General features: G+C 45.6%; 1 protein-coding gene across 3 annotated transcripts in view; it reads left to right on the top strand.

The window, feature by feature from the left end:
• Positions 1-24,657, top strand: part of SRD5A3 (steroid 5 alpha-reductase 3) — a 246,693-nt gene that overhangs the window by 40,801 nt on the left and 181,235 nt on the right. For 2 of the 3 annotated variants that reach the window (XM_085642086.1, XM_085642084.1), the window contains exon 2: positions 24,115-24,284. In XM_085642086.1, coding sequence (XP_085498212.1) covers positions 24,115-24,284 — 170 coding nt within the window. The remainder of the gene's footprint in view (positions 1-24,114; positions 24,285-24,657) is intronic. The other variant, XM_085642085.1, reaches the window with a different exon arrangement.

Below are 24,657 nucleotides of genomic sequence, written 5' to 3'. Positions count from 1 at the left end.
TGCAAGATTCTCACTCTAAGAACAGCTCATTTGCCAACATTTCAAGTTCTGAAATTACCCATGAGCATAATGATGACATCACTAGAAATCAAAAGACACACAATCGATGGACGGAGTGCAGAACAAATCAAAACATTCACCCCCAGTCAAGAGATGTGGGTTAAATCTATCATTCTGTTGCTTACCATGCCACCCCAGTTTAGACCTAGCCATATGCAAATCAGTCTTGACCCTGTGCCTCATGGGAACAGTCCAGCCCGAACTGCCAAGCCAGGTTCTCCCTGGACCAGATGCAAGCATCCTAGGACCTGTTTCAGGATTTTATCCCTCATCTGCCAGGATAGCTTGAATCCAGTTGCACAGTGAGCCTGGGACCCACGTCTGGGCATATCCGGCGCACTTAGAGCGAGAAGGCAAAAGACACACAATTGATGGACGGAATGTAGAACAAATCAAAACATTCACCCCCATTCAAGATATCTGGCTTAAATCCATTATTCCTTTGCTCGCCATGCCACCCCAGTTCTCGCCCTAAGTGCACCGGGTATGCCCAGACGTGGGTCCCATGTTTAATCTGAAAATGAATTTGGGCTGTGTTTAAACTTGTGCTTTTACGGCATTGCAGCGTACCAGAACTTTATTTCCTGGCAGTCACTCCATGCTGCTGAGAGCAGCCAGGCTTTTGGCAGCTATGTTTACCACTATTTAGACAGTTGTGGCCGCCATCTTGGGACATTAGTGCACCAGCAGTTATAGGGATGTCATTGGCTGCACCCTTTAAAAGAACAGCAGTTGCTTGGATGCCCGCAGCATGTGCTCCAAAGGCAAGCCCATCTGTATTCGACCTTGCCTGGCAGTTCAGGTCGGACTGTTCCCATTGGGTGCAGGGTCAAGACCGATTTGAATGTGGTTGGGATCAAATTGGAATGCCATGGTGAGCAACAAAATGATGGATTTAGGGTCAGATCTTTGTACGCAGGGTGAATGTTTGAAATTTTTCAGCATTTTATCGATCAATTTTTGCATCTGTCACCCCGAGTGGGACTGGTATGCCCAGACTTGGGTCCCGTGCTTGTCATGCCACTCGAGTCCAGCTAGACTTGCTGATGAGGGGTGATCACTGGTCCCATGATGCTTGTTTCCGGTCATGGAGGACCTGGCCTGGCAGTTCATACTGGACTGTTCCTGTGCATATGGTATGGTGCAACTATGCTGCTTGCAACTGTCAAAGACAAATTATGTTTGAACCTAAAGTGAGTGTGGACCCCCAGGGAACCCATGTGGCAGCAACATTATGGAGCCAAATGATTATAAGTTATTTGGGTGCCCTGTGAGTTCTCGATCAGTGGTCAAACAGGCACATGATTTTACGCATTGCATTCTATATGTCAAGCCAGATATTACGATTGTCACAGAAACGTGGCTTAATGAAACTTCTAACCCTGATATTGTGAATGCAGTTCCCAATGGATATAAAATCATTCTCTTGGAAAGAGTGTGTTAAAAAATGGGAAGGTTTAGCTATTATTTTTCGAAACACCTTCCATTGTTAAACTTTTACATTGACAAGATTAATAAGGGCAGAAGACTTGGGTTTTAACCTTAAAACGTTCCATCAATTTGGCCTGGGAGGGGGTTAGATCGCGGTAATATTCGACAATGGCTGACAACCGACATTACAAATACATGACCTGAAATATTAGGGGCATGCACACTATATCAAAACGCCATAAAGTCCTCTCATATATCAAATGGCGAGGAGCCCAGATAGCTCTTTTACAAGAAACTTACCTAACACAAGATGAAGGGCAGGCATTGCACAGGAGATGGAGAGGGCAGCTCTACTACACTACCTACTCGGCTAATGCATGGGAAGCGTTGGTGTGGGTCCAAGCGGGGGTCCCGTTCCAGTTACTCCATTCAGTGGTAGACCCAGAGGGCAGATACGTGGCCATCAAGGGAAGGCTGGAGGGCCGAGACATTACCATGATTAGTGTGTACGCCCCTAATGTAGATCAGCCTGCATTCTTTGCGGCACTAAGCCACAAACTAGCACAATACCTAGCAGGCACTGTGATAGTGTGGGGCGACTTTAACAGTGTAGACTACGTACTTCTGGACCGGTCCCACCCCCTGCTGCCAACCTCCCAGGCAGCGCGCGCTTCCCATGCGTTCAGTACTTGGAGACAGAGCTGGGGGTTGTTGAATGCATGGCGGACCCTAAACCCGCAAACTAAAGACTACTCTTATTTCTCGGCGGTCCACGAGTTGCACGTGCGACTAGATGCCCTACTGTGCTCAGTGGATGCTCAGCAGCAGGTCACATCAGCAGAATATTTGGCGCGCACCATTTAGGATCATAATCCGCTGATTATGTCCCTGAACTGGGGGCACCCGCCAGCAACGATCCCTACGTGACGCCAGCGCCCAGACACACTGGAAGATCAGGTCTTTAGAGAGGAGATCAGAGGTGAGATAGCGGATTATTGCCGACTTCATACTGGAACAGCGGCATCCCTCACTACAGAATGGGACGCTTTTAAAGTGGTTTTAAGGGGCCAGTGCATTACGCGTGCCACAAGAGTCAGGAGGGTCATTATGAGGGAAGTGGAGGGGGCAGAGTCAGCTCTCCGGGAAATAGAACGCAAGAGGCCGGGACATCCGGAGCTCCAAAGGTCGCTCCTGGACACCAAAGAGGAAGTAGCAAGGCAAACGGAGAGACTCAGGAGCTTCGACTACAAAAAATATTACGCACGCACGCATGCTGAACGAGACCAATCTGGATCGCTCCTGGCATGGCTGACGAATCTGGTGAGCCGGGGTTTAGTGGAAATAGAAGATGAGCGGGGGATCAGGCACTTTGCCCAGGGTAAGATCAAAAAGGTTTTTGCACGCTATTACACCTCACTTTATACCAAAACGTGTGCATGTGAGGTGACCGCTATGGGGAGCTACCTGAGTGATCTGCCGCTGACATGCCTGGCCCCTGAAATTGTGGAACTGTTAGGGGCAGATATCACGCAGCAGGAGATTCGGGTGGCCATCAAAACAATGGCGTGTAATAAAACACTGGGCACAGATGGCCTGCCAGCCGAATTTTTCGCAACATATGTGGAGGAATTGGCACCCCACCTGGCTGTGCTGTACCAGAAGGCCTGAGAACTGGGGCAGTTACCTCCCCATACCTAAACCAGGGAAGGAACCCCATGACTACACAGCCTACAGACCATTGTCCATGTTGAACATGGACTATAAAATCTTGAGTAAGATCCTCGCGACACGTTTACTGCCACATATGCCTCATCTTCTCCATCCAGATCAGGCGGGATTTATTCTGGGGCGGAACACGGTCACAAACATCAGTCCCCTTTTAGCGGTAATAGACTCTGACGGATACAATAAGCAGGAAGCAGCAGTGCTCGCAGAAGACATGGAGAAGGCATTTGACAACCTAGAGTGGCAATACTTGTTTGCAGTCTTGGCTGGGATGGGCCTGGGAGAGGGATTCCTGAAATGGGTGCAGCTCCTGTACACAGCCCCTACAGCGCGGGTGCGCACTCGCAGAGTCATCTCACTTAGACTAGAGGTGGAAAGGGGGACGAGACAGGGAGGCCCTCTCTCTCCCCTCCTGTTTGCTCTGGCCATGGAGCCGCTGGCGTGTAGAGCCAGGAGCGGCCAGGATTACAGGGGACTAACTAGAGATATCAACGGGGCGACATCTGATAGCATTGTATGCGGATGATCTTCTGATCTTTTTGCGTGACACTGCAGGTGAACTTCAGGGGGCGTGAGCTATGCTGGCCCGAGTCGGCACTGTGTCTGGCCTCTGGGTTAACTGGCAAAAATTCAGTTTGTTTCCATTAACTCTGGATGCCCCTCCACCTCTTACCTTGGAACGTCTCCGGTGGGAGCCGAGGTGCCTGCCATACCTGGGTGTTAAAATTTACCATGACGTATCGGACTTCTTTGAAGGTAATGTAGGCAAAGCAGTGAAGGCGGCAAAAGCGTCAATGAATTTCTGGGGCACACTACTGCTTTCTGTAGCTGGTAGAGTGGCGGTGCTGAAAATGATGATATTGCCACGCCTCTTATATTATTTCAGGACACTGCCAGTGTGGATCCCACGGGCAATGTTTAAAGACTTGGATTCGATGGTCACTTCCTTTATTTGGGGTACAGGCAGGTGGAGAGTAGCACTGTTATCACTGCGACGTTCTACAGCAGAGGGCGGGCTAGCAGTGCCCAACTTTGAGACCTATTATCTAGCTGCGCAGCTATACTGGCTGATCCAATGGCTCGCGACAGATCGCAATCCCGACAGAGAATGCTGCCCGGATGCACCGGACACTGCCAACCTAGCAAAAATCCTTTTATGAGTCTGTCGCACTGCACCAGCAGAAGTACTTCCTACCAAGGTGGTGCCGCCCTGTTGGACCAGATACCTGAGGAAAGTGGGCGCTGTGACTCCCTATTCCCCCGCAATCCCACTGACAATGTTGTGGTAACTTCCACAGGGAGAGCACTGGGCAGGACTAGAGGACTGGGTTGAAGCGGAGCTGAGGGAAATGGGAGACCTTTACAGAGACTTCGCACTATTATCCTTCGAAGACCTGCAGGCTACATATGACATCCCTGGTGGTCACTTCCTGAAGCATACGGCCTCAGAGAATTCGGGCGCATTGGAGGAGCTGGGGCACAGAGCCACGAGCGCTGGCGGGGTGCAGATATGTGGCGCTCTCAGCGGGAAGACTTAAAACGGTGTCCTGCCTATACAAGGCCATTCAGACAGATGCACGGAGGCCTCTGACTGGCCGACGGGCTCGTTGAGCCTGTCAGAATCCGGTTAGAATGACCGTCCGGTTTCACTTTCGACCGCCGGCATCGTAATGGGGCAGTTGAAAGTGAAACCTATGTGAGGCTTTCCGTCTCACATCTTAATCAGGCCTATAGTGTCCCCACCAGGATACAAAGAGGGGATTCCATGAAGGGAGCATATTCTCAATTTTAGCAATTAGTTCCATGAAATTAATTTGAATGAAGTCAGAGATAGCAGATGTAACCAAAATTCACACGTACTTAATTTTAGAGGAAGTAGGCCACTGGAATCCTGTGATATTAAAGGTTTGTCTTAAAGTATATTTATTATGTGGAAAAATGTCTGTCTTGTCTTTATTTTATAATCCGAAACAACAAAGGGATATTTCGTGAAGTAGAGCAGCTAAAGAGGTTTCTGGAGAAGAAATAAACAAAAGAATATCATCTTCATAAGCCACAAGTTTTAAATGATAATTACCATAAGTAAAACCCAGAAATAGATGAATACCTGAGAGAAAAGGTTCAAGTGTCAGAACAAATAAACAAAGGAGAAAGAGGACAGCCTTGCCTTACCCCTTGTTGAAGAGGAAAATAGGAGGTAATCTTACCAGTAACCAATACTGATGCACGAGGAAATTGATATAAAAGTGAAATGAGGGTTATAAATTTAGGGCAACTCACCGCGGCTGAGAGTGAAGCCTTGCACCATGAAGAATACGGAGGATTGAGGAAAAAAACGATATCTTTAGAATGAGCTCACTTGATAGAACACTTCAAAATACAAAATGTAGATGCCACGATGGCTGATGTAATACTGTAATCGCGACCTGCCCACCCTCCTCCCCTTCCCCTGCCTTGTCTTCCCTCGCCCCCTTTTCCCCCCGCCCCCGAACTTGATGCTCATGCCGTGACCTACCCCCCGATGGGAATTGAAACAGACACTCAGTTTTTAGTAGCACAGTTCTTTACCTTCCCTTTTTTACTTTCGACACAGATTGGATGCTTAATGTGATTAAAGACAGTACAGTTGGATTTGTGATTAATATAACGATTATATATGTATGTTACATATTTGACTTTATTAGTACCACTCAATGTCACTCATTTCTACGATCTATGTATATCAATAAATACCTTGAGAACGTATATTTGCAATCCCAGGATGTCTCAAACCACCCGCCATTACCTATGATGTACTCTATGACTCAACAAATTTATTGCATAACCTAATGTAATGTCATTTACATCAACACTACAAACCTTAATAAAATCTGTGTTAAAAAAAAAATTCAGGGCAACTCCATGGCAATGTAACGATTTGAGCATGAAATCCCAATTTAACCTATCAAATGCTTTTTTTTCTGCATCTATTGTGATGGCTGCAAGGGAAGATTTAAAGGAAGTAGATTTACTAAGGATGTTAAGAAGTAGGCGGGTATTATCTGATGCGAGCTTACCTTTAATAAAACCTGACTGTTCTTTCCTTGTAAGATGTGGAAGAATGGATTCTAAGCGAAGTGCTAAAAGTTTAGCATAGACCTTATAATCCACTTGTAACAATAAAACGGGCCTATCCTTTTTACAATTGGCAGGATTCTTTCAGTCCTTGTGGATAAGAAAAATTATAGCTTCCTGAAACATTCCAGAAGTTGAGTTAGACTCAATAGAATGATCAAAGAGACAATATAAATAAGGAATTCCACTGTGAAACCATCAGGGACTGGTGTTTCCCTAATTTTAATGTTTTTAATGCCTGGAATATTTAATCAGAAGTAAGGTTCACTTCTAAGGATTCAAAGTTCAAGTTTGAGTTGATATGATGGGGGTATGACATAAATAATCTTCAACATTGGAGGGATGAGTCGGATTCTCAGGTGTATATAAAGATTCAGAAAACTTAACAAACTCACAAAATGTCCTGATGATTTGTGATTGAGCATCCCTGTGGGGTTAGCAACGAGTCAATCGTACATCTTTCTTTCCGTATTTTCTGATAATTTGCTAGTAGTTTGCCTGCTTTATTTTTACTTCCACAAAAATGTACATTTTGCCTAAGTAGTATGGAGTTAGCTTCATTAGTAGAAAAAGTATTAAAATGGAGTTTAGCTTTAAGTACATTTTGGAGATCAGAATTAATTTAGAAGAAAAATAGTGTTGCTCTAGAGATTTGATTGAGGATACTATTGCAGCATGCTCTTTGACATGACCCTCCTTCTTAGATGTGTAGCTTAAAATATAATATTGCGCAGATACTTTAAACGTATCCCATAACAAAGAAGGAGAAATATTGGTATAATTAAATGAAAAAAAATCAGAGGCAAAAGATATAATACAGAGTTATTAAATCTCCATCTATGTGAAGGAGAATGAGCAGGAACCAAATCAAAGTCTGTAATGACCATAGCATGATCAAAACGTATGATTGAAATTATATGCGACTGTATAAGAAACTGTGATCGAGATTTGAAAAGAAATATATGATCCAATCATGTGAGTCTACCATGTGAAAATTAATAAAAGGTGTAATCTTGGGATGTAGGATTAGATCAACTCCAAGAATCAACCAAGGCACTCTAAGAAATAGTGGATTGAAATTGATTGTGCATGTTCTGAGATGTGAATTGAACCGGAGGTTGTCTATCAAGGAACATGTCCATAATTTGGTTACAATCTCCACACAAAATTTAAATATGAGTCAAGGTACTGTGTACACTTGTGCTATTAGTGGCCAAAAAGTACACACAAGTTGTGTAGGAGCATAAACAGTTAAAGGAATGTTATCTATGAGAAAATTAACAATAATCCATCTGCCCATATCATCCTTATTCTTGTGAAAGTACAGTAACATTTAGAGACTTTTTACTCAAAATAACTCAATTTTTCTTACTGGATGATGGGGACAGAAATACAAAACTCAACCAACTCTGTTTAATTTTTAAAGCTTCACATTCGGTAAGATGGGTATCTTGAAGGAGAACTAAGTCCGGTTTAGATTTGCCTAAATGGCATAATACTCTCTGTTGTTTGACAGGATTAATAGAACCTTTAATATTCCATGAATTCACTCAGAATAATGCAATATACAAAAGGACAAGCTTCCTGAGAACAATAAAGCAAATAGGAAAATTACAATAAAACAATGATGAAGAGAATAGCAAAAAGACGGAAATGAAAAAAGGGGAAACAAAAAGAGGAGGATAAAAAGAAAACAGTGAACAAGAAGAAGACAGTACATGTCTACAAAAATAAAACAAAACGACTGAAAACACATACCTGAAAGACCAACAAGGAGTAAAACGGGGTGGTGACAACACATGAAAAGATGAGCCATCTGAAAAGGGGAGACTATGTGCCACATCAGGATGATATATAATCAAGAGGGGAAGTTGTACAACGCAAACATTTATGACAAATCTTTGCACATTGCGCACAATTCTGACAGCGTTCGATGGCTGAGGAGAGTTCAAAATGGAAGCCGCACTTGGGGCTTCAGTCACAATGGGGAAAACCAAAGCGAGGAAACCCCTTCATCCTGAAGAAAAACAACTTCCATGCTCTTGTATTAGTTCGCTGGCATTTTAAAGACAAAATGTTCTTGAAAATGGGTAAAAATCCTGCACCTAAGCGCCGGTAGCTCCTTTCTGCGGTGGAGCTCCTCTCGCAGGTAGCCATCTTAGGTGGTGCTGAAGCCACGCCCCCCAAGTCACACACTTAAGGGGCATTTAAGCCATTTCAAAACAAGTATCATCAAGTTAAGTAATAATATCTCTCTTCCCCCCCAGAAACATACATACATGCATACATACATAGAAACACTCTGGTTATTGTGTGTAAATCGATATTTTGATTATACTTAGTGAGTCATATTAATTGTGAGATGGTTCTCATGTGGAAACTAAGTTTGAGTATGTTTAGAAAGAAGTTGGAGTTGAATAGGTAATGTCATTACTGGCAACATATGGTCCGTGATCCTCCCAAGAAAGCATAGACAGCTGAGGCTGCCGTACTTAAAGGTCTTAGAATCATTTTTGGCTGCATGTTCGGAATAAACATTCCTGCAGAATTATTGTCATGTCAGAGATTAATCTGTTTATCCAATGGGTACATGTGGTGCTACAATAAGTGTTACGCTATAGGCAGCATATTTCAAGCAGCTCATAGCAGAGGCGTTACTCTTTAGAGCCTCGCCCAAATGATTTTGTTGACTGCTAGAAGAGCAGATTCTGGCCCACTGACTAGCCTGTGAGAAAGGAATGCTTTCATCACAGCACAGCCCCGGTTAGCCCTGGCTGTTTCGCGAGACCTTGTGGTCCACTGTCTCCTACAAAGCTAACTGATAAAATATCATTGCTTCCGGTTTGCTAGTGTCTAGTCACACGAGACGAGATTCCCCGATGTCTGCCAAGGCTAGTTATGGACTTTCGGAGGGATTCAATACAGCTGATGACGTGGAGAATGTTATGGGCTGCCATGAAGCACGTTTAGTAACATGCTTCACCATTGTGTTACTTAATGGGATGTTAGAAAATTACCAGTAGTTTGCCAGATCCTTGGAGTCCACAGCAATTTTAATTTGATGGGGCTGAGAATGTATAAAAGAGGCTTTCCACACATTAATGATACTTGGTAATAGTGAGTGCATCTGTTGGGACATCATTTAGTTGGAAGATTGGATGCGTTCGATTGCGCTCCCATTGAGATAACTTTTGGAGACTCTCTGTGTGAACGCTGACAGTGTCACCTGGATCAGTGATGGGGGAGTGAGCCTGAACTGTTATTCTGCTGTGTTGCATCCAGGGCACATAGGGTGTTTGCAAGGAACTGTAATGCTGTGATTTCACACTAGCTCTTCAATCACTGTGTTGACATCTAAGTGTATTTTGCATCGATTTGTGTTATCCACTGTCTTTGTTGGTCTGTCATTCACGCTCCTGACCTCTTCAGAATTAATAATTCCAGGTCAAACCATTTGTTGGCTGTCATACCTTCAAGTGTATTTTTAAGATGGTGTCGTGCAGCCCCATCTACAACTGGAATGAGTTTGAATAGTAGACTTTCCCACGGCTTCTCAAGGTACATGTCTCCTCCACTAGGAGACTGGCGCATGTTAAATGCATTTTGGCAGCAGAGTTTGATTATTTTGTTTGCAGATATTTAGAAGACTCTTGGCTACACTCAGCATACAGCTTACCCACATTAGTGTCCACTAGACCTGGATGTGACCTTTGCCAATTTCCTATTGCCTCTCCTCCCAACGACGACATCTGGCAGAGGCTTTGGCTGTGTTCCGTAGGTAGTTAGACAGGCTTCCATCCATCGCATCAATTACCTCCTGGCTCTTCTGCCCACTTTCTTTAACCTTTGGCATAGCCTAACATGCACTGCATTCAAGGTGTGTGTGGCTTTGACGCTTACCCTCTGGGCATTTCCATGTCCCGAGTATCATTTGGCATAGTCCTCAGGCAGCATTATTTCTGTTCTTGCTAATCAATAATTTCCACTAGGGTTTTCAAAGGCTGCAACTTTTTGGACCCCTTTGAAGCTCTCTTGACCAATCTGCAAACAACTTTCCAAAATCAAACTTAAGTGGACATATTTTTTTGTAAGGTTCTGTGCAGACTCGCTGTACAACACCAACGTTCTAAGCAATTAAAATAAATGCTCTTTCTTTGGCTGCACCCGATACTAGTATTTTCAAAATCCATCTGGTCATTGGGAAATTGCATGCCCTTGTGCTATGTACATACTTGTGAGTGCAGAGTTAGTGTTAGGTTTACTGTTATGGCTATAGGGCGAGAGCTGTGTTAATGTCATGGATTCTTTTTGTTTCCTTCCATAGAAAAAGGGTGCATATCATGGTAATGGTGTAAACCATTAAAAAAATCCTTTAATAAACATAGTTATTTTTCAGGGGGAAATTGTATTTTCCACCACTCTAGGGTATTTTCCATCAGGCCTCAGTGGGATTATTATGTATTTCCCATATACCTCATTGGGCCCCTGGAATATTAGATGCATACCACTGCCTAACATCCCACCGCATTTTCATCCAATAGTATATCAAAACTTTTACCTCTCATGAGCCTTATTTCAAACTTACATTTACATTACCTGGATGCCGTCTCCTTATTTTTACTTCTAGCTCATCGCTTACACCTAAAAGTAACCCTAATCATAGGCCTTACCAATGAGAATATTAACTTGTTTTGCTCTACATTTAGTCATGTTAGAATGAAAAAAACTGTATTCGTACAGTAATCCTATAACTAACCATTATTTTACTTCTACGCTATGAGTAAGATTGGTTTATTTTCTATTTAAGTATATTTATTTTAATTCACTTACGAGCAAGTAAATCTACCCTCTACGCTGCATGTCCACTACCAATAAACATTTATTGTTATATCTAAAGAAATCAGTTTAAATGAATTTAATTTGAAAAAACTCTTATCCATGTGCTATTGCTAACCCTTTCTCTAACTAATATTGAATAAATGATTTTATTAAATTTAATTTAAATGATTTTTTTAAATATGGGGCCCTTATCCCCAGCTAATGCTAATCTTAACACTACTCTGTGTTTATTTAATTCAGTTAAATATATTTGTACTAAATGGATTTTATAAACATTAAACCTCGTCCTTACTCTAAAAATAAATGGTAGGTTTTTAACTTTAATGTATATTAAAATGTTTATAAACAACTTGCTCACTTTGCTACTGGATTCAAGCTAGCCTGGCTGGTGAGAGGTGTTAGCCAAAAAACGGTCCCAGGATGCTTGTTTCCGGTCCAGGGAAGACATGGCTTGGCAGTTCGGGCCAGACTGTTCCCATGAAGCACAGCATCAAGACTGATTTGCATATATCTGTGTCTGAACTGGGGTGGCGAATTGAGCTAAAGAACGATGATGGATTCAACCTAGATCTGTGACTGGGGGTGAGTGTTTGAAAAGTTTCAGCGCTCCGTCCATCATCTCCTTGTGTTTGCTATAAACAAATATTACCTTATGGCAATACTAAGGGCCTGATTTAGATTTCGGCGTACAGGTTACTCCGTCACACCTGTGTCGGATATCCTGTCTGCCAAAATCTAAATCCGGCCCGAAGTTTAACACTAGCTCAAACCGACCCTTATCTTGGTTCATTATTTTTATAGTTGTTGAGGTGTGTTCACTAGAAGTACTGATCATATGTTCTAGAACAATGTATTCAGTTGTGGCCATCATGGAAAGCACAAAAGTTCCATTCACATTTAGATGCTTTCTCGTCTGCTGAAGAACGTAATGGGCCAAATGGACATAGAAAAAGTTATAGGGCCTTGAAATGGAAAATGTTGCTTTTGGCTTGGCCCTATGTCTTTGCCTCCCTCACCCCCTTTGGCAGATCTATTAAAAAAAGAAGAATGTAAATGGAATTGGACGGATAAAATTGTGTTAAAAAGAAACTCAACCGTTTCCGTGGAATCGTATTGCCAATTCTGTAATGAGAACTGAGCTTGAGCGACGAGGTAAGTAATACTGCCTTCACTTCCAAGTCTGCGTTAAGTACCTTGCTATGATAGGAACCAACATAAGTGAGTTTTGATAAATCCCAGCAAGGAAAGACACTTGTAATCCCTATTCAATGTGTCCACAATCAGTCTTGACCTAGGCACAGAAATGAGGTGGTTGTAATACCCCAAAGGCAACACCATCTCTGCTGTTATCAGTCCATTTTAGATCTGATTATTGTCACACCGCAGTATCTTAAGCCAAAAGGCACATCATATTAGAGGTCCTTGGAACTGCAAATTGAGTTGGAGACCGGAAGGTACAGTGAACCCAAGTCCTGCTTCTTGGAAATTAACACTGACATTTTTTCTGTAACTAATCTGAGCTAGATGGAGTTGAAAATATTTAACCTAGGATCAGATGATGTGGAAAAGGTGGGATTAGAACGCTGTCCTTCTGATGTCTCTATAAGCTATAAACCACTAGGCCAATGATTCTTGACCTGTGGTCCACAGACCCCTGGGAGGCCTTGACACCTACTCAGGGGGTCAGCGACTACTTACAAATTTAAAATATATAAACAGATTAATAAAGTGTGTCTGTGTGTGTCTGTGTGTGTGTGTGTATATATCTATATATGAATAAGTGTAAAACTGAAAACTTGTAAACGCTCTATGTGTGAAGAAATTTGTTGTTGGTATCGTCAGATTGATTAATGGGAGCAGTGCAAGTACATCAGACGAAATAGTATGGGCGAAGAGTGGCCTCAGTTTAATTTAGACATTTTCATCCTTTCCATTAAAATTTTACATTTCATAAGTTTTAGATGTGTTTGTGAATTAAGTCACCTATTTTATAATTTTGGAATTTGTTTGAATGCCTGGTTCTTCATTTTTAGGTCGAGCTTCGACCTTTTGTATCGCTTCTGTGGGGTTGGCAAACCCACTGATTGCCATTGGATGTTATCTTTGGCATTCATAAATAATAGCTTATTATTGGTGCATATGTGTAAATGTTCTTCCCTTGTGGTCTCCCCTCCATCCTCTGCGATTTCACGAAGAGAAAATTTTAGTTGGCCATCACAATGTACAGCGTGTGATTGCCTCTACTCCTTGCTCTCTAACTTGTTTTAGTTTGCCTACCACTGCCCCACACACACACACACACCGAGAAATGCTGACAGGACATTCCGAGCCCTTAAAACAAGCTTACATACAGGGCCACCTTCGTAAAATACACAAACCGAGATAAAATAAGAATAGCAACAAAAAAGGCATACTTGTTACAACAATTGCATAATCATTTAAAACCGTTTTATGGGTTTTTTTAATAATTGTTTACAACTTTTAATTTTATAGCAATTCATATTTTTGCACCAAAGCTGGTATTCTGCATTCAAACTTACTTTTGTGATGAGATGGCTGCCTCAAGTTCGTACAAACCCAGCCCATCTCTAATGCTCCTTCTCAGGTTAGTCCTTTGTCTATCTTTAAGGCAGCTGCATAATATTGCTTCAGCTCCATGAGCCGGCATTCCTCATGTGTGAGATAGCATGCTTGTTACTGACTGCACTCCCAAGATGTTTTTCATGAGGTGTTAATAGGGAAAACTCTGAGATTATCAGAGGGACCTCAAATCTGATTTGACCTGTTTTAGCAGCAAATAAGAATTGGCAGGTTCATCCACACTGCTAATTATCTGCCTTTTTTGACATATTAATGTTAGTCAAAGACATTCTGAATTCATTTAATCTTTATCTTTTTCACTTTGGCTTAGCTGCACACCCGCAACCGTTCACGCAGGGGCCTGAAGACTAAAAGCTGCAGCAGCGCTGTAAAATGAAGGTACGCCACACCAGTTTACTATACTTGGCCAGAAGACCCTGAGCGGTCTCCTGCTGTTTATTTATCCCCTTGGGTCGAGCCCGCCCGAGGGGTGTATGCATGCGTGTGATACATTGTAGTGGAGAGCCCGGATGGCTCTCTACATCCCTCCTTTCTTTTAGTGACCGACCATCAGGTTCTTCAGATTCACGGGGAGGTGCACACAAAGTCTTTCAGTCTTTGGCTTGGCACAGGGTTCAGCCGGAGACCATATTTCTGGCCCCGGTAGCTGGAACTGACCACTGCGTCTGATTGCGTGTTCGGTGGTGACCCAGTCACCACATCCTGATTGAGCCTGCCAGCCTCGGGGACAGCCTCTTCACTCTCCACTTGTGAGTTCCTCGGTGTGGCATCTGCCTGTAGGTATCAAGGAATTGGTTGAGTGCAAACTCTGCATCTTCCCCTTGATCCACGGCAATGCGCAGGGCCTGGTTGAGTGTTCGCATGAGACGCTCCACCTCCCAATTGGCTTGAGGCCACACAGGGGTGATCCTCCTGTGGTGGATCGCTTTTCTCTCCAAGTACTCTTGGAATTCCCGGCCTTGGAACGGGGGTCCATTGTCTGAGCGAATTTCACCTGGCAAACCCATGAGTGCAAATGTCTTGTCCAGGACTCTCCTGACATACATGAATGCCGTTGATGCCACTACTTCCATGATTGGAAACTTTGAGAAGGAGTCTACCATCACCAACATGGTGCGCCCATCCGGAAAAGCTTCCAAAGTCGAGGCTGACTTTGGCCCATGGTGTTTCACTGGGCTCTTCAGTGATTACCGGCGCCGGATCTCCCCCAGTGATGGTGCAAGTGTGATATTGTCTCACCATGTCTTCCACCATGGAGTCCATAGCCGGGGACCATACCTTGTTCCATAGTCTGGCCTTTGTCTTTGCCATCCCTTGGTGTCCGACGTGCGCCAGCTGGAGGATCCGGCATTGCAGTCTCTTTGGTATTACTATTACCCCCCCCCCCCCCCCCCCCCAGAACAACTTCTTGTGCTCCTGCACTCAATTCGTGGCGTACCTGCCAGATCTGTTGCCGAGCGTGGCTGTCTTTGGTCCGGAGTGCCTCAGTCCCATCCAGGAAGTGGGCCCATTCATTGCTCAGCAGGGTGTATTTCGCTCTGGTCAACGTCTCGTCTTCGTCCGTCGCATGGCCAATCTCCTCTAGCGTCATGGCAGTGGGGCATGCCTCCTCCAAGATCATTTTCACAAATGCTTCGGAGTACCCTACATCCGTCGGTGAACTTCAAGGGAGCAGGGACTCAGGGTGTCTGGAAAGGTAGTCCGCTGGGTTGTGTGCCCCAGGACGGACAACAACGTTGAAGTTGTACGGCTGTAGCTGTACGGCCCATCTCTCTATCCTCGGAGGTGCCAGTCTTGATGACTCTGCAAAGAGCGGGAGCAGTGGCTTGTGGTCAGTTACCACTTGAAATTCTTGTCCGTACAAGTACAGGTGAAAATGCTAGAATGCCCATTTTATTGCCAGCACCTCCCTTTTGATTTGGGCGTATCTTGTCTCAGTGTCCGATAGTGCCTTGCTGGCGTATGCCACTGGCCTCTAGGTGTCATCAGCATGTTCCTAAAGGAGGACCGCACCCAGGGCCACTGGGCTAGCATCAACAACCATCTCTATGCAGCGCCCCGGGTGAAAGTAGGCCATCACCATCTTGTCCGTTAGCATGGCCTTGATTTTGTTGAATGCAGTGTTGGCAGTCACGGTCCATTCCCACTTGCGGTCATTGCTGGTGAGGGTGCGAATTGGCTCTGACAGGAGGCCAGACTCTGAATGAATCAGCTACAGTATGTAGCCATGCCAAGAAAACTGCAAACCTCCATAGGGGACTTTGGAGTGCTGGCTGCTTGTATGGCCACGACCTTCTTGGGGTCTACTTGTAGTCTTTCCCTGGTGAAGACTTACCCAAAGAAGTCAACCGACTCCTGGTAGAACAAACATTTTGCTTTGTGAAGGGTCACACCGCAGTCTTCGAGTCATCGGGAGGTGGCCTGGAGGTGAGTGTGGTGTTCTTCTAGGGTGTTTGAGAACACCAGGATGTCGTCTCTCAGGTTGATGACACCCTGCAGACCCAACAGTGATTCCCTGATGGCATCATGTAAGACTTCGGCTGCCGACGACAGCCCGAAACTCAGTCTCTTGTATCTCCTGAGGCCAACGTGGTTGGAGAACGTGGTGATGTACCTGCTGTCGGGTTCTAGCTCCAACTGGTGGTACCCCACGTTAGGTCCAGTTTAGAAAACCACTTGGCCTGTTCAAATCAGCCACGATGTCATCCACGGTGGGCGTGAGGTGGTGTTCCCTCTTGACCGCCAAGTTTGGGAGCCTCATGTCCACACAGAGCCGAATGGCTCTGGGCTGCTTTGGCTTGGGAGCCACGACCAGCAGGAACACCCATGAGGTTGGACCGGACACCTTCTCGATGACATCGAGGCCTTCTAGTTTCTTCAACTCTTCTTCCACTTGCGAGCGGAGATTGAACGGCACCCTCCGGTGCCTCATGGCGGTAGGCCTCACCATGTTGTCTATGTGGAGCTTGAACCGTTTCCCCTTCAGCTTGCTGAATCCAGTGAACAGTGCCGGGAACTCCATCAGGATGTCTTTAATGTGGGATTTGTGGACCTGGTTCGCAAAGAAGTCCAGGCCTAGGTCTTCCGCCATGTGGCAGCTGAGTAGCGTGCCTTTTCTCCCCTCCGTGACTTGGAACCGAACCACCATGACATGCTTTCCGCTGGCAATTTTGGCCTCGATGACTCCTTGGAGGGGGAGTGGGTCCGTCCCTCCGTATGTGTAGATACGGGCCTTGATGGGTGCGAGCGGGGGCGGTGGCGACAGACGGTCAAACTGCTCCGAGTCCATAACGTTGACCGATGCACACATGTCGATGAGCGTCCGGACAGCGGGTCCTTCTACCAGGACCGAACACATCGGTGGCAGCCTCCGGTGGGTGTCAGGCCTGCTTCGTCGTCATCATCTTCGAGGGCGAGGCAGAGCTCCCATGGCGAGTCGTCTTCTTGTGACTGCGGGTCTTTGAGTGAGACTTGGCGCAGGCATTGCGACATGCCCCGTGACCTTAGAGCGGCCAGTCGGGACTGGCTGCTTCGAAATACCCATGCAAAATGGTTCACCTTCCCGCAGCGGGAGTATGTCTTCCCCTTTGCTCCGCACACTGCCGTTTCCAGATGGTCCTCTCCGCAGTTGCCCTCCGGTCGTCGTCCTCGGTGCCTGGCGAGTCATAGTGGGGCGCCGTTGGATCGCCTCAACCCTTTCTTCCTTGACGGGTACATATCTTGGTGCGTGTGGCACCACAATGGTCTTGTGTAGCGCAGCCTCCATTTCGCCAGCCCGGACGTCTGACAGTTCATGAGACCTGGCCAGGATGAGGATTTCGTCCAGCGAGATCCTTGGTTGTCGAAGGATCAGCTTCCGCTACAATGTTGATCGGCACCCCTGGATGACCTGGCCGCGTATTTCTTCCCTTTGGTCCAGGAAGGTGCACGTGCTGGCCAGCCAGCGCAGCCGCACGTAGAACATGTCCACGGACTCAGTGTCAGACTGCGACGCCTGTCTAAACTTGAACCGCTCGAAGTCTGGGTTAAGTTGAGGGTCAAAATGCCTGTTGAGCACGGCGACCGCCACCTCATAGTCATCATCGTTGCCTATGTTGGGCAGCGTTTCAAAAAGGTTGTAGATCTCCGCGCCCCAGTAATAGCTGAGCAGCGACCTTTTCACGTTACCATCTGTCTCTCTGGTGCCCTTGAAGTAGTGGTTCAGCCGTCCAATCCACGCCTTCCACCGTGGGGCCGCCGTCGCGGGGTCTGCTGTTTCACTGAAGGGCGGCAGTGGGGAGACAACTGTGTGGCTGTGTCCTGGAGGTGGTGCGTTGGCACCTACGTTTGGATTGTCCACTTCGGCCTGCTGACTGGCAGCGCCTGCTGGGGCTTGGTTGCTCATGGCACCGGCGCGCTCGTGCCCAGTGGCACGGTCCTGGCGCTGGGGTCTTGTGCACAAAACTGAACACTGGCACGTGACCATATGCAAATGACTGGTCTCCTGAGCCTGTTCTCCTGGGCGAGGTGGCTCTGTCCCCCTGCATGCTCTGTGGAGGATGGCACGCATCTTGCCATCGTGGGGAGACACACTGGTATTGCTCGGCCTCTGTGGTTAGTGTTGGGCCCAGCTGACTTCCCTCCCACGCAGGGCTCCTATGGCTGCATGGGGCCTGCTGCTTGACAGTGCCCCTAGGTCTCTCCAGTGTCTTTGACCTCAGTAGTGGCTGACAGCTGGCAGGTGGGGAAGGCCCTGGCCACGTGGGAGACTCCCTCGCTTCATGCAGTGCAGGAGGCCTGCAGTACCACTATGAGCCACAGCGGGGGTACCCTCTCCAACCTACCACTCAACGGAGACGTCTACTTTGGCGGAGCGCACCGCCGGCTGGGGCACGCTCCCGCTGCTCTGGCACACAACTGAGCTGACATGGATGGATGAGGGTGTCCTCTTCAAGTCTTTTTCAATAATTTGATCGCATTGGCGACTTCTCATTAATTACTTCCACCAGCTGGTGAAGACAGATTTCAAGTTTTTAAACAGTCGGCTGACACCTCTCCGAATATTGCTTCAAGTTGGATGTCCATGTATTAGGACCCCAAGTCATCAGCTGTCACCTTTCTTCCCCCCCCCCCCCCCCTGTCCTGATGAAGACCCGCTTCTGATGCTTAATAAGCTGCACAATTGTTAAGGGTCGAAACGTCAACGTTACTGTCTCAATTAGTCCACGCAATTTACCTGACTTGAGCAGGAAATCATAACTACTGTGGGGATTTATGCATTGAGTCTTGGACTTGAAAGATAAATATTTTCCAGTCTTATGGATATGTTATTTATGTCACCCTTGTACAGCACTATGTCACGTATCACTACCAGTCACTAATTGTACACCGTAGTCATTTGTTTCTTCGCCGTATGTGTTTTATGTCACAGACAGCCATTTCATTGATTTGCATATATATATAAAGTAAAGAAATTCATTCTTTTACATAAACAAGTTGTTCTTCTTGGTGTGTTACTTGGATATATGACTAGGACATATTTCCTTTAATGTATCTAATACCTTGTGCAAATCAGTTGAGCTACCCGACGGAACCACTTTTACTTTAGTGTACTTACCCAGGTTCTGAGGGTTACTGGGTTACCCATAATCATTAATGGCTCTGGGGAGGCATGTGGGCAGGTGCAGGGCACGTCGGCAGGAGTCCTGGTGCCGATCGACGTGTGGACACAGAGGCGGCCGCCACGCTGGGCGTATGGGGCAGGTCCGGGCTGCAAACGGTGGCACCCGTGGGCACAGGTAGAAATTCCCCACAGCACACGATGACGGAGCGTCGCGGGTGGGCTCCCTGCTGAGTGAATCCTTGGACGCGTTGGTTGCGACCGGCCTCTTCGCCAATGTTGCCCGGCAGGACCTGAAGACTATAGGCCGCAGCAGTGCTGTAAAATGAAGGTATGCCACACCAGTTTACTATACTTGGCCGGAAGACCCCTAGCGGTCTCCTGCTGTTTATTTGTCCCCTCAGGTCGAGCCTGCCCCGAGGGGTCTATGCTTGCATGTGTGCGTGATACATTGTAATGGAGAGCCCAGATGGTTCTCTACATCATTGTACTTTTTGTTTTGCAGTTTTATATATCGCAAACTCGACCCGAAGGTATTGGAGCGCTCTACATGAGCACCAGTTAGTTACATTACATTCTCACGTTCTTGATATACAAATAACCTTGCACTCGTGTCACGCTCTGCGTTTATTTCTTTTGGACTTTGAGTGCCTCTGTCACATGATTTCTACTACTTTTCTTCAAGATGAACATACTTGAGCCTCACTTGTGCCTAAAACTGGAATAATATTGGTAGATTATCTTTTGATGGCCACCGACCTGATTTTATCCTTCTATATAAATGGCTTACACAACTATGTCCAAATCGTCATGAAAGACCCCTATATTAATGTGTGTAGCAACAATATTACCTCAACTTGTAACTTGTTTATCTTTCTCAAAAATACCAACTTTACTTGGGCTTATACCACGTTATCGCAGTCAAAATATAGATGTTCACGTAGGTTGTAACAACAATATTACTCAGAAACTTTGTCGCAACGGAGTTAATAAATCTACACTTACCTTGACAATATTTCGGAGGTCTGTGTGTGTGAGATAGTCACATGTTGGTGAGGGGAGGCAGTAGTATGAAGAGAAGCGGGGAACAAGAAAAAGAGAAGCCAAGGTAAATACAACGTTTTTATGGTGATTTATTCCCCGGTTTGTAAGCATCATAACTTCACTAAAATTGGTTGTGAGAAATGGCATAACGTAGATTGATAGTTGGCCTGATAAACGGAAGAATGTTCATATTGCCTAATGGAGAGGTACTTGAAAATTAACCACATGGAACGCATATTTGTGAGCAATGTGATCAGACGTGGTGCTCTGGATTGCAATCGTTTTGGAAAGGTAATGCCTCTATTGTGTTTGTTGATTTCTTAAAATTTCCAGATAAATGCATTCATTATAAATTGACAATATTGGCTTAACTGGCCCACACCTCCAATGATACTCTCTGGAGCTGCAAGCATAAATCCATAACAGCCAAATCATATGGAGTTTGATGGTTGGGATTCACGAAAATTGAAGGCAGAACGTTTAAAGTGCTCATGTTAAGTTCAGTGAAACACATCCTACTATTATGCAAAGCATCCATGTACTTCCATGTTATTTGAAAAGTGTTGCATGGAAATCATGGTGACAATCTTAGTTAGTAACTGGCAAATTGACAATCGGCCAAGAATACTAGAACCTGAACTCCAGCGTAACAATAAACATTCATATCATGAAGCTGATGTTGTCATTTCTCTTTTCCCCTAACACAGATGCAAATGTTTTAATGGTCGTAAACTTTAACATTTGTTTCATGTTGCTTGTGCATTGCACTTATGCTGCTAGTGTGGCATCTTGCATTGTGTCTCTTAAGATAGGAGTTGATTTTTACCAAATCAAGGCTGATCAGTTATAGTGAGATATATAATGATTTTCACTCAAAAGTGTCTTTACAGAGCTCCCATTCACAACACTTTAGAGAGCTAATTACTGGCGGTGAAAAGTTGCTGTGAGCTTAGTGATTTTGTTTTGTGGTCGAATACTCTAGGGCACCAATTATTATAACATTTAGAAAATGTATCTGTAGAATGTGTCCAGCTTTCATTGTTTTATTATTTTTTATTTGCTATGGATTTTATTTCTCCCTTGTACCATCTCTTACATCTTTCTCTCTCTCTCACACAATCTCCTTTTTTTGTGCCTCACGCTGCTCTTCCCCTCACTCTCCTTCCTTGTGCCTCACTCTGCTCTTCTCCTCCTCACTCTTCTTCCTTGTGCCTCACGCTGCTCTTCTCCTCACTCTCCTTCATTGTCCCTGTCACTGCTCTCCTCTTCACTCCCTTTCCTTGTGCCTCATGCTGCTCTTCTCCTCCTGGACTCTCAGTCCTTGTGCCTCACGCTACTTTTTCTCCTCCTCACTCTCCTTCCTTGTGCCTCACGCTGCTCTTCTGCTCACTCTCTGTCCTTGTGCCTCACGCTGCTCTTCTCCTCCTCACTCTCCGTTCTTGTGCCTCATTGTGCTTTTCTCCGCACTCTCCTTCATTGTGCCTCACGCTGCTCTTCCCCTCACTTTTCTTCCTTGTGCCTCATGCTGTTCTTCGCCTACCTCCCTCTCATTCCTTGTGCCTCATGCTGCTCTTCTTGCTATTCTCCTTCCTTGTGCCTCAGGCTGCTCTTCTTGCTATTCTCCTTCCTTGTGCCTCACGCTTCTCTTCTCGCTCTACTTCCTTGTGCCTCACATTGCTCTTCTTCTCTTCACTCTCCTTCCTTGTGCCTCACGCCACGCTTAATCTTTAAGTATGGCGGCTGCACCTTTCTTTTGTTTTGCACGGCGCAGCTCACCTCTTCTTTTTGTTTTTTATTTTATTTTTTTATTCATTTTGAAAAAACCTTAACATATTTTCATTCAACGCTGCACCCATCTACTTGTCTTTCCATTGGCATCGAGTAAGGCAGCAACAGGCCCGGGCACCTGCTCAGTCTCTGCACCAGTGAAACACCACCTCAGCAGCAATTCAGCACCAATGCAGCACTAATTCAGCATCAGTGCAGCACCGTTTCAGCATCAGCACAGCATCGCCTCAGCACAACACTATCTCAGCATCTTTTAGCACCACCTGAATACCAGTGCAGCACCACCACCTCATTATCACTCAGCACCACCTCATTATCACTCAGCACCACCTCAGTACCACTCAGCATCACCTCAGTACCACTCAGCATCACCTGAGTGCCACCACAGCACTACACTCCGCATCACCTCATTATCACTCCGCATCACCTCATTATCACTCCGCATCACCTCATTATCACTCCGCATCACCTCAGTACCAATCCGCATCACCTCAGTACCACTCAACATCTCCTGAGTGCCACCACAGCACTACTTCAGCACAGCACCATCTCAGCATCACCTCATTATCACTCCGCATCACCTCATTATCACTCCGCATCACCTCATTATCACTCCGCATCACCTCAGTACCAATCCGCATCACCTCAGTACCACTCAACATCTCCTGAGTGCCACCACAGCACTACTTCAGCACTACTTCAGCACAGCACCATCTCAGCATCAGCACAGCACCACCTCGTCATCAGAGCACCTCCACTAGTGCAGCACCAACTCCGCATCACGTAGTACCACCTGAGTACCAGCGCAGCACCACCACCTCGGCATCACTCATCACCACCTCAGCATCACTCAGCACCACCTCTGTACGACTCCACATCACCTGAGTGCCACCACAGCACCATCTCAGCATCAGCACAGCACCACCTCATCATCATCGAACCACCACCAGTGCAGCACCAACTCCGCATCAGCGCAGTCCCACCTAAACACCTCATCATCATCGAACCACCACCAGTGCAGCACCAACTCCGCATCAGCACAGTCCCACCTAAGCAGCTATTCAGCTCCCACACAGCACCACATTTTAGCATCAGTGCAGCATCTCCTCAGCATCAACGCATCACCTCAGCACAGCACCAACTCTGCATCACTCAGCACCACCTAAGCACCAGTGCAGCACCCCATCCTCAGCATGACTCAGCACCATCTCAGCTTTACCTCCACAACACCACCTCAGCATCATTCAGCAACACTTGTCTGCCCTCAGAATCTGGCATCTGTTGATTCTCCCCTTGTGTCTGTCCACTGCTCGTGTTGTAATTCAGGTACTATTTCCCAACCTCCACACTCCTATTGTCTTCTTGGTTATTTGTAATGTAACAAAAATGCTTAAAACACTTTTTTAATATAACTTTTCAACATGCTGCACAGTGGCCACAATGCTAATGGCCATTGGCAAAGCCAATCGCCCTGGCTACACACTAATAAGGTCCCAAAGGCGAGACCTATTGGCTATGTCAATGCTTGTAGTGTTTTGTGGTTCAAATCATCCAAATTGCTTAGTGCAGAGTCCCCAGCTTCCAGTTAGTGGATTCCAATAATAATACATTGTCGGTCCTCGGATTCCAGTAATGATTAAGTATAGGTCTACAGCAGTCAAGTGGTTAAGAACCGCTCCACTAGACCTCACTTATGCAAGCACACCTATGATCGGGGATGAAATGAATTTCTGTTGCTAGTATCGAAAAGCATGAGCAAAGTTCAAGTCACTAATTGTATGAGTGTTTCCTATTATGTATTATGTTGTGATCTTAGCACAAAGGTATACTGTGTCTCTTGAACAATTGTTCCAGTGATCTTGTCTCATTCCCAGAAGGAAGGTGAGTCTCCATTCTACACTATTGAAATGAAGGTGGTTTTGTCTTTGCAGGTGGTTTTCCCATTTTTATGTCGTGTCTGTGTTCTGGAATGGATTTCTGCTCATGGTGCTTATTCAGACTCTGTTCTTTGGACATAATATCCCAGCATGGTTAACAACGCCGGTCAAGCTTCTCAGTGGAGAGTCACATGACCAGGTTATGGGTAAGTGCTACATTGTCCCTAAAGAGGTTTTATTTGCATGTTAGTGTTATGTCTTGGCACTAGTAGTAAATTCCCTGTAAGGGATGGGAAGTGAGCATTACAAATTGTTGTTTGCCTTGTATGTTTGTGAATGCCAACAAACATACTTTTATGGGCATTCAGAAATACCTGGCCAACCCCTTCCCATCCAGGATATGGTCAGAAGGTGACTCTGATAGGATGAGAAAGGAAATGGAGCACCACCAGAGTTTTGCGTTGGTGTATGACCGGGCTTTCTCTACAGGGGAAAAATGTTTTCCCATGAAGAAAAAAGTGCATAATTCTGCGCTATGTAGAATTACACACAGTAGCGAGTAGGAGCTTGAAAAATATG

The sequence above is a fragment of the Triturus cristatus genome, chromosome 2_2, assembly GCF_964204655.1.
Source record: "Triturus cristatus chromosome 2_2, aTriCri1.1, whole genome shotgun sequence".
Taxonomy (NCBI): domain Eukaryota; kingdom Metazoa; phylum Chordata; class Amphibia; order Caudata; family Salamandridae; genus Triturus; species Triturus cristatus.
Note: the sequence above shows the minus strand (reverse complement) of the source record. Positions and strands in the feature narration are given on the sequence as shown.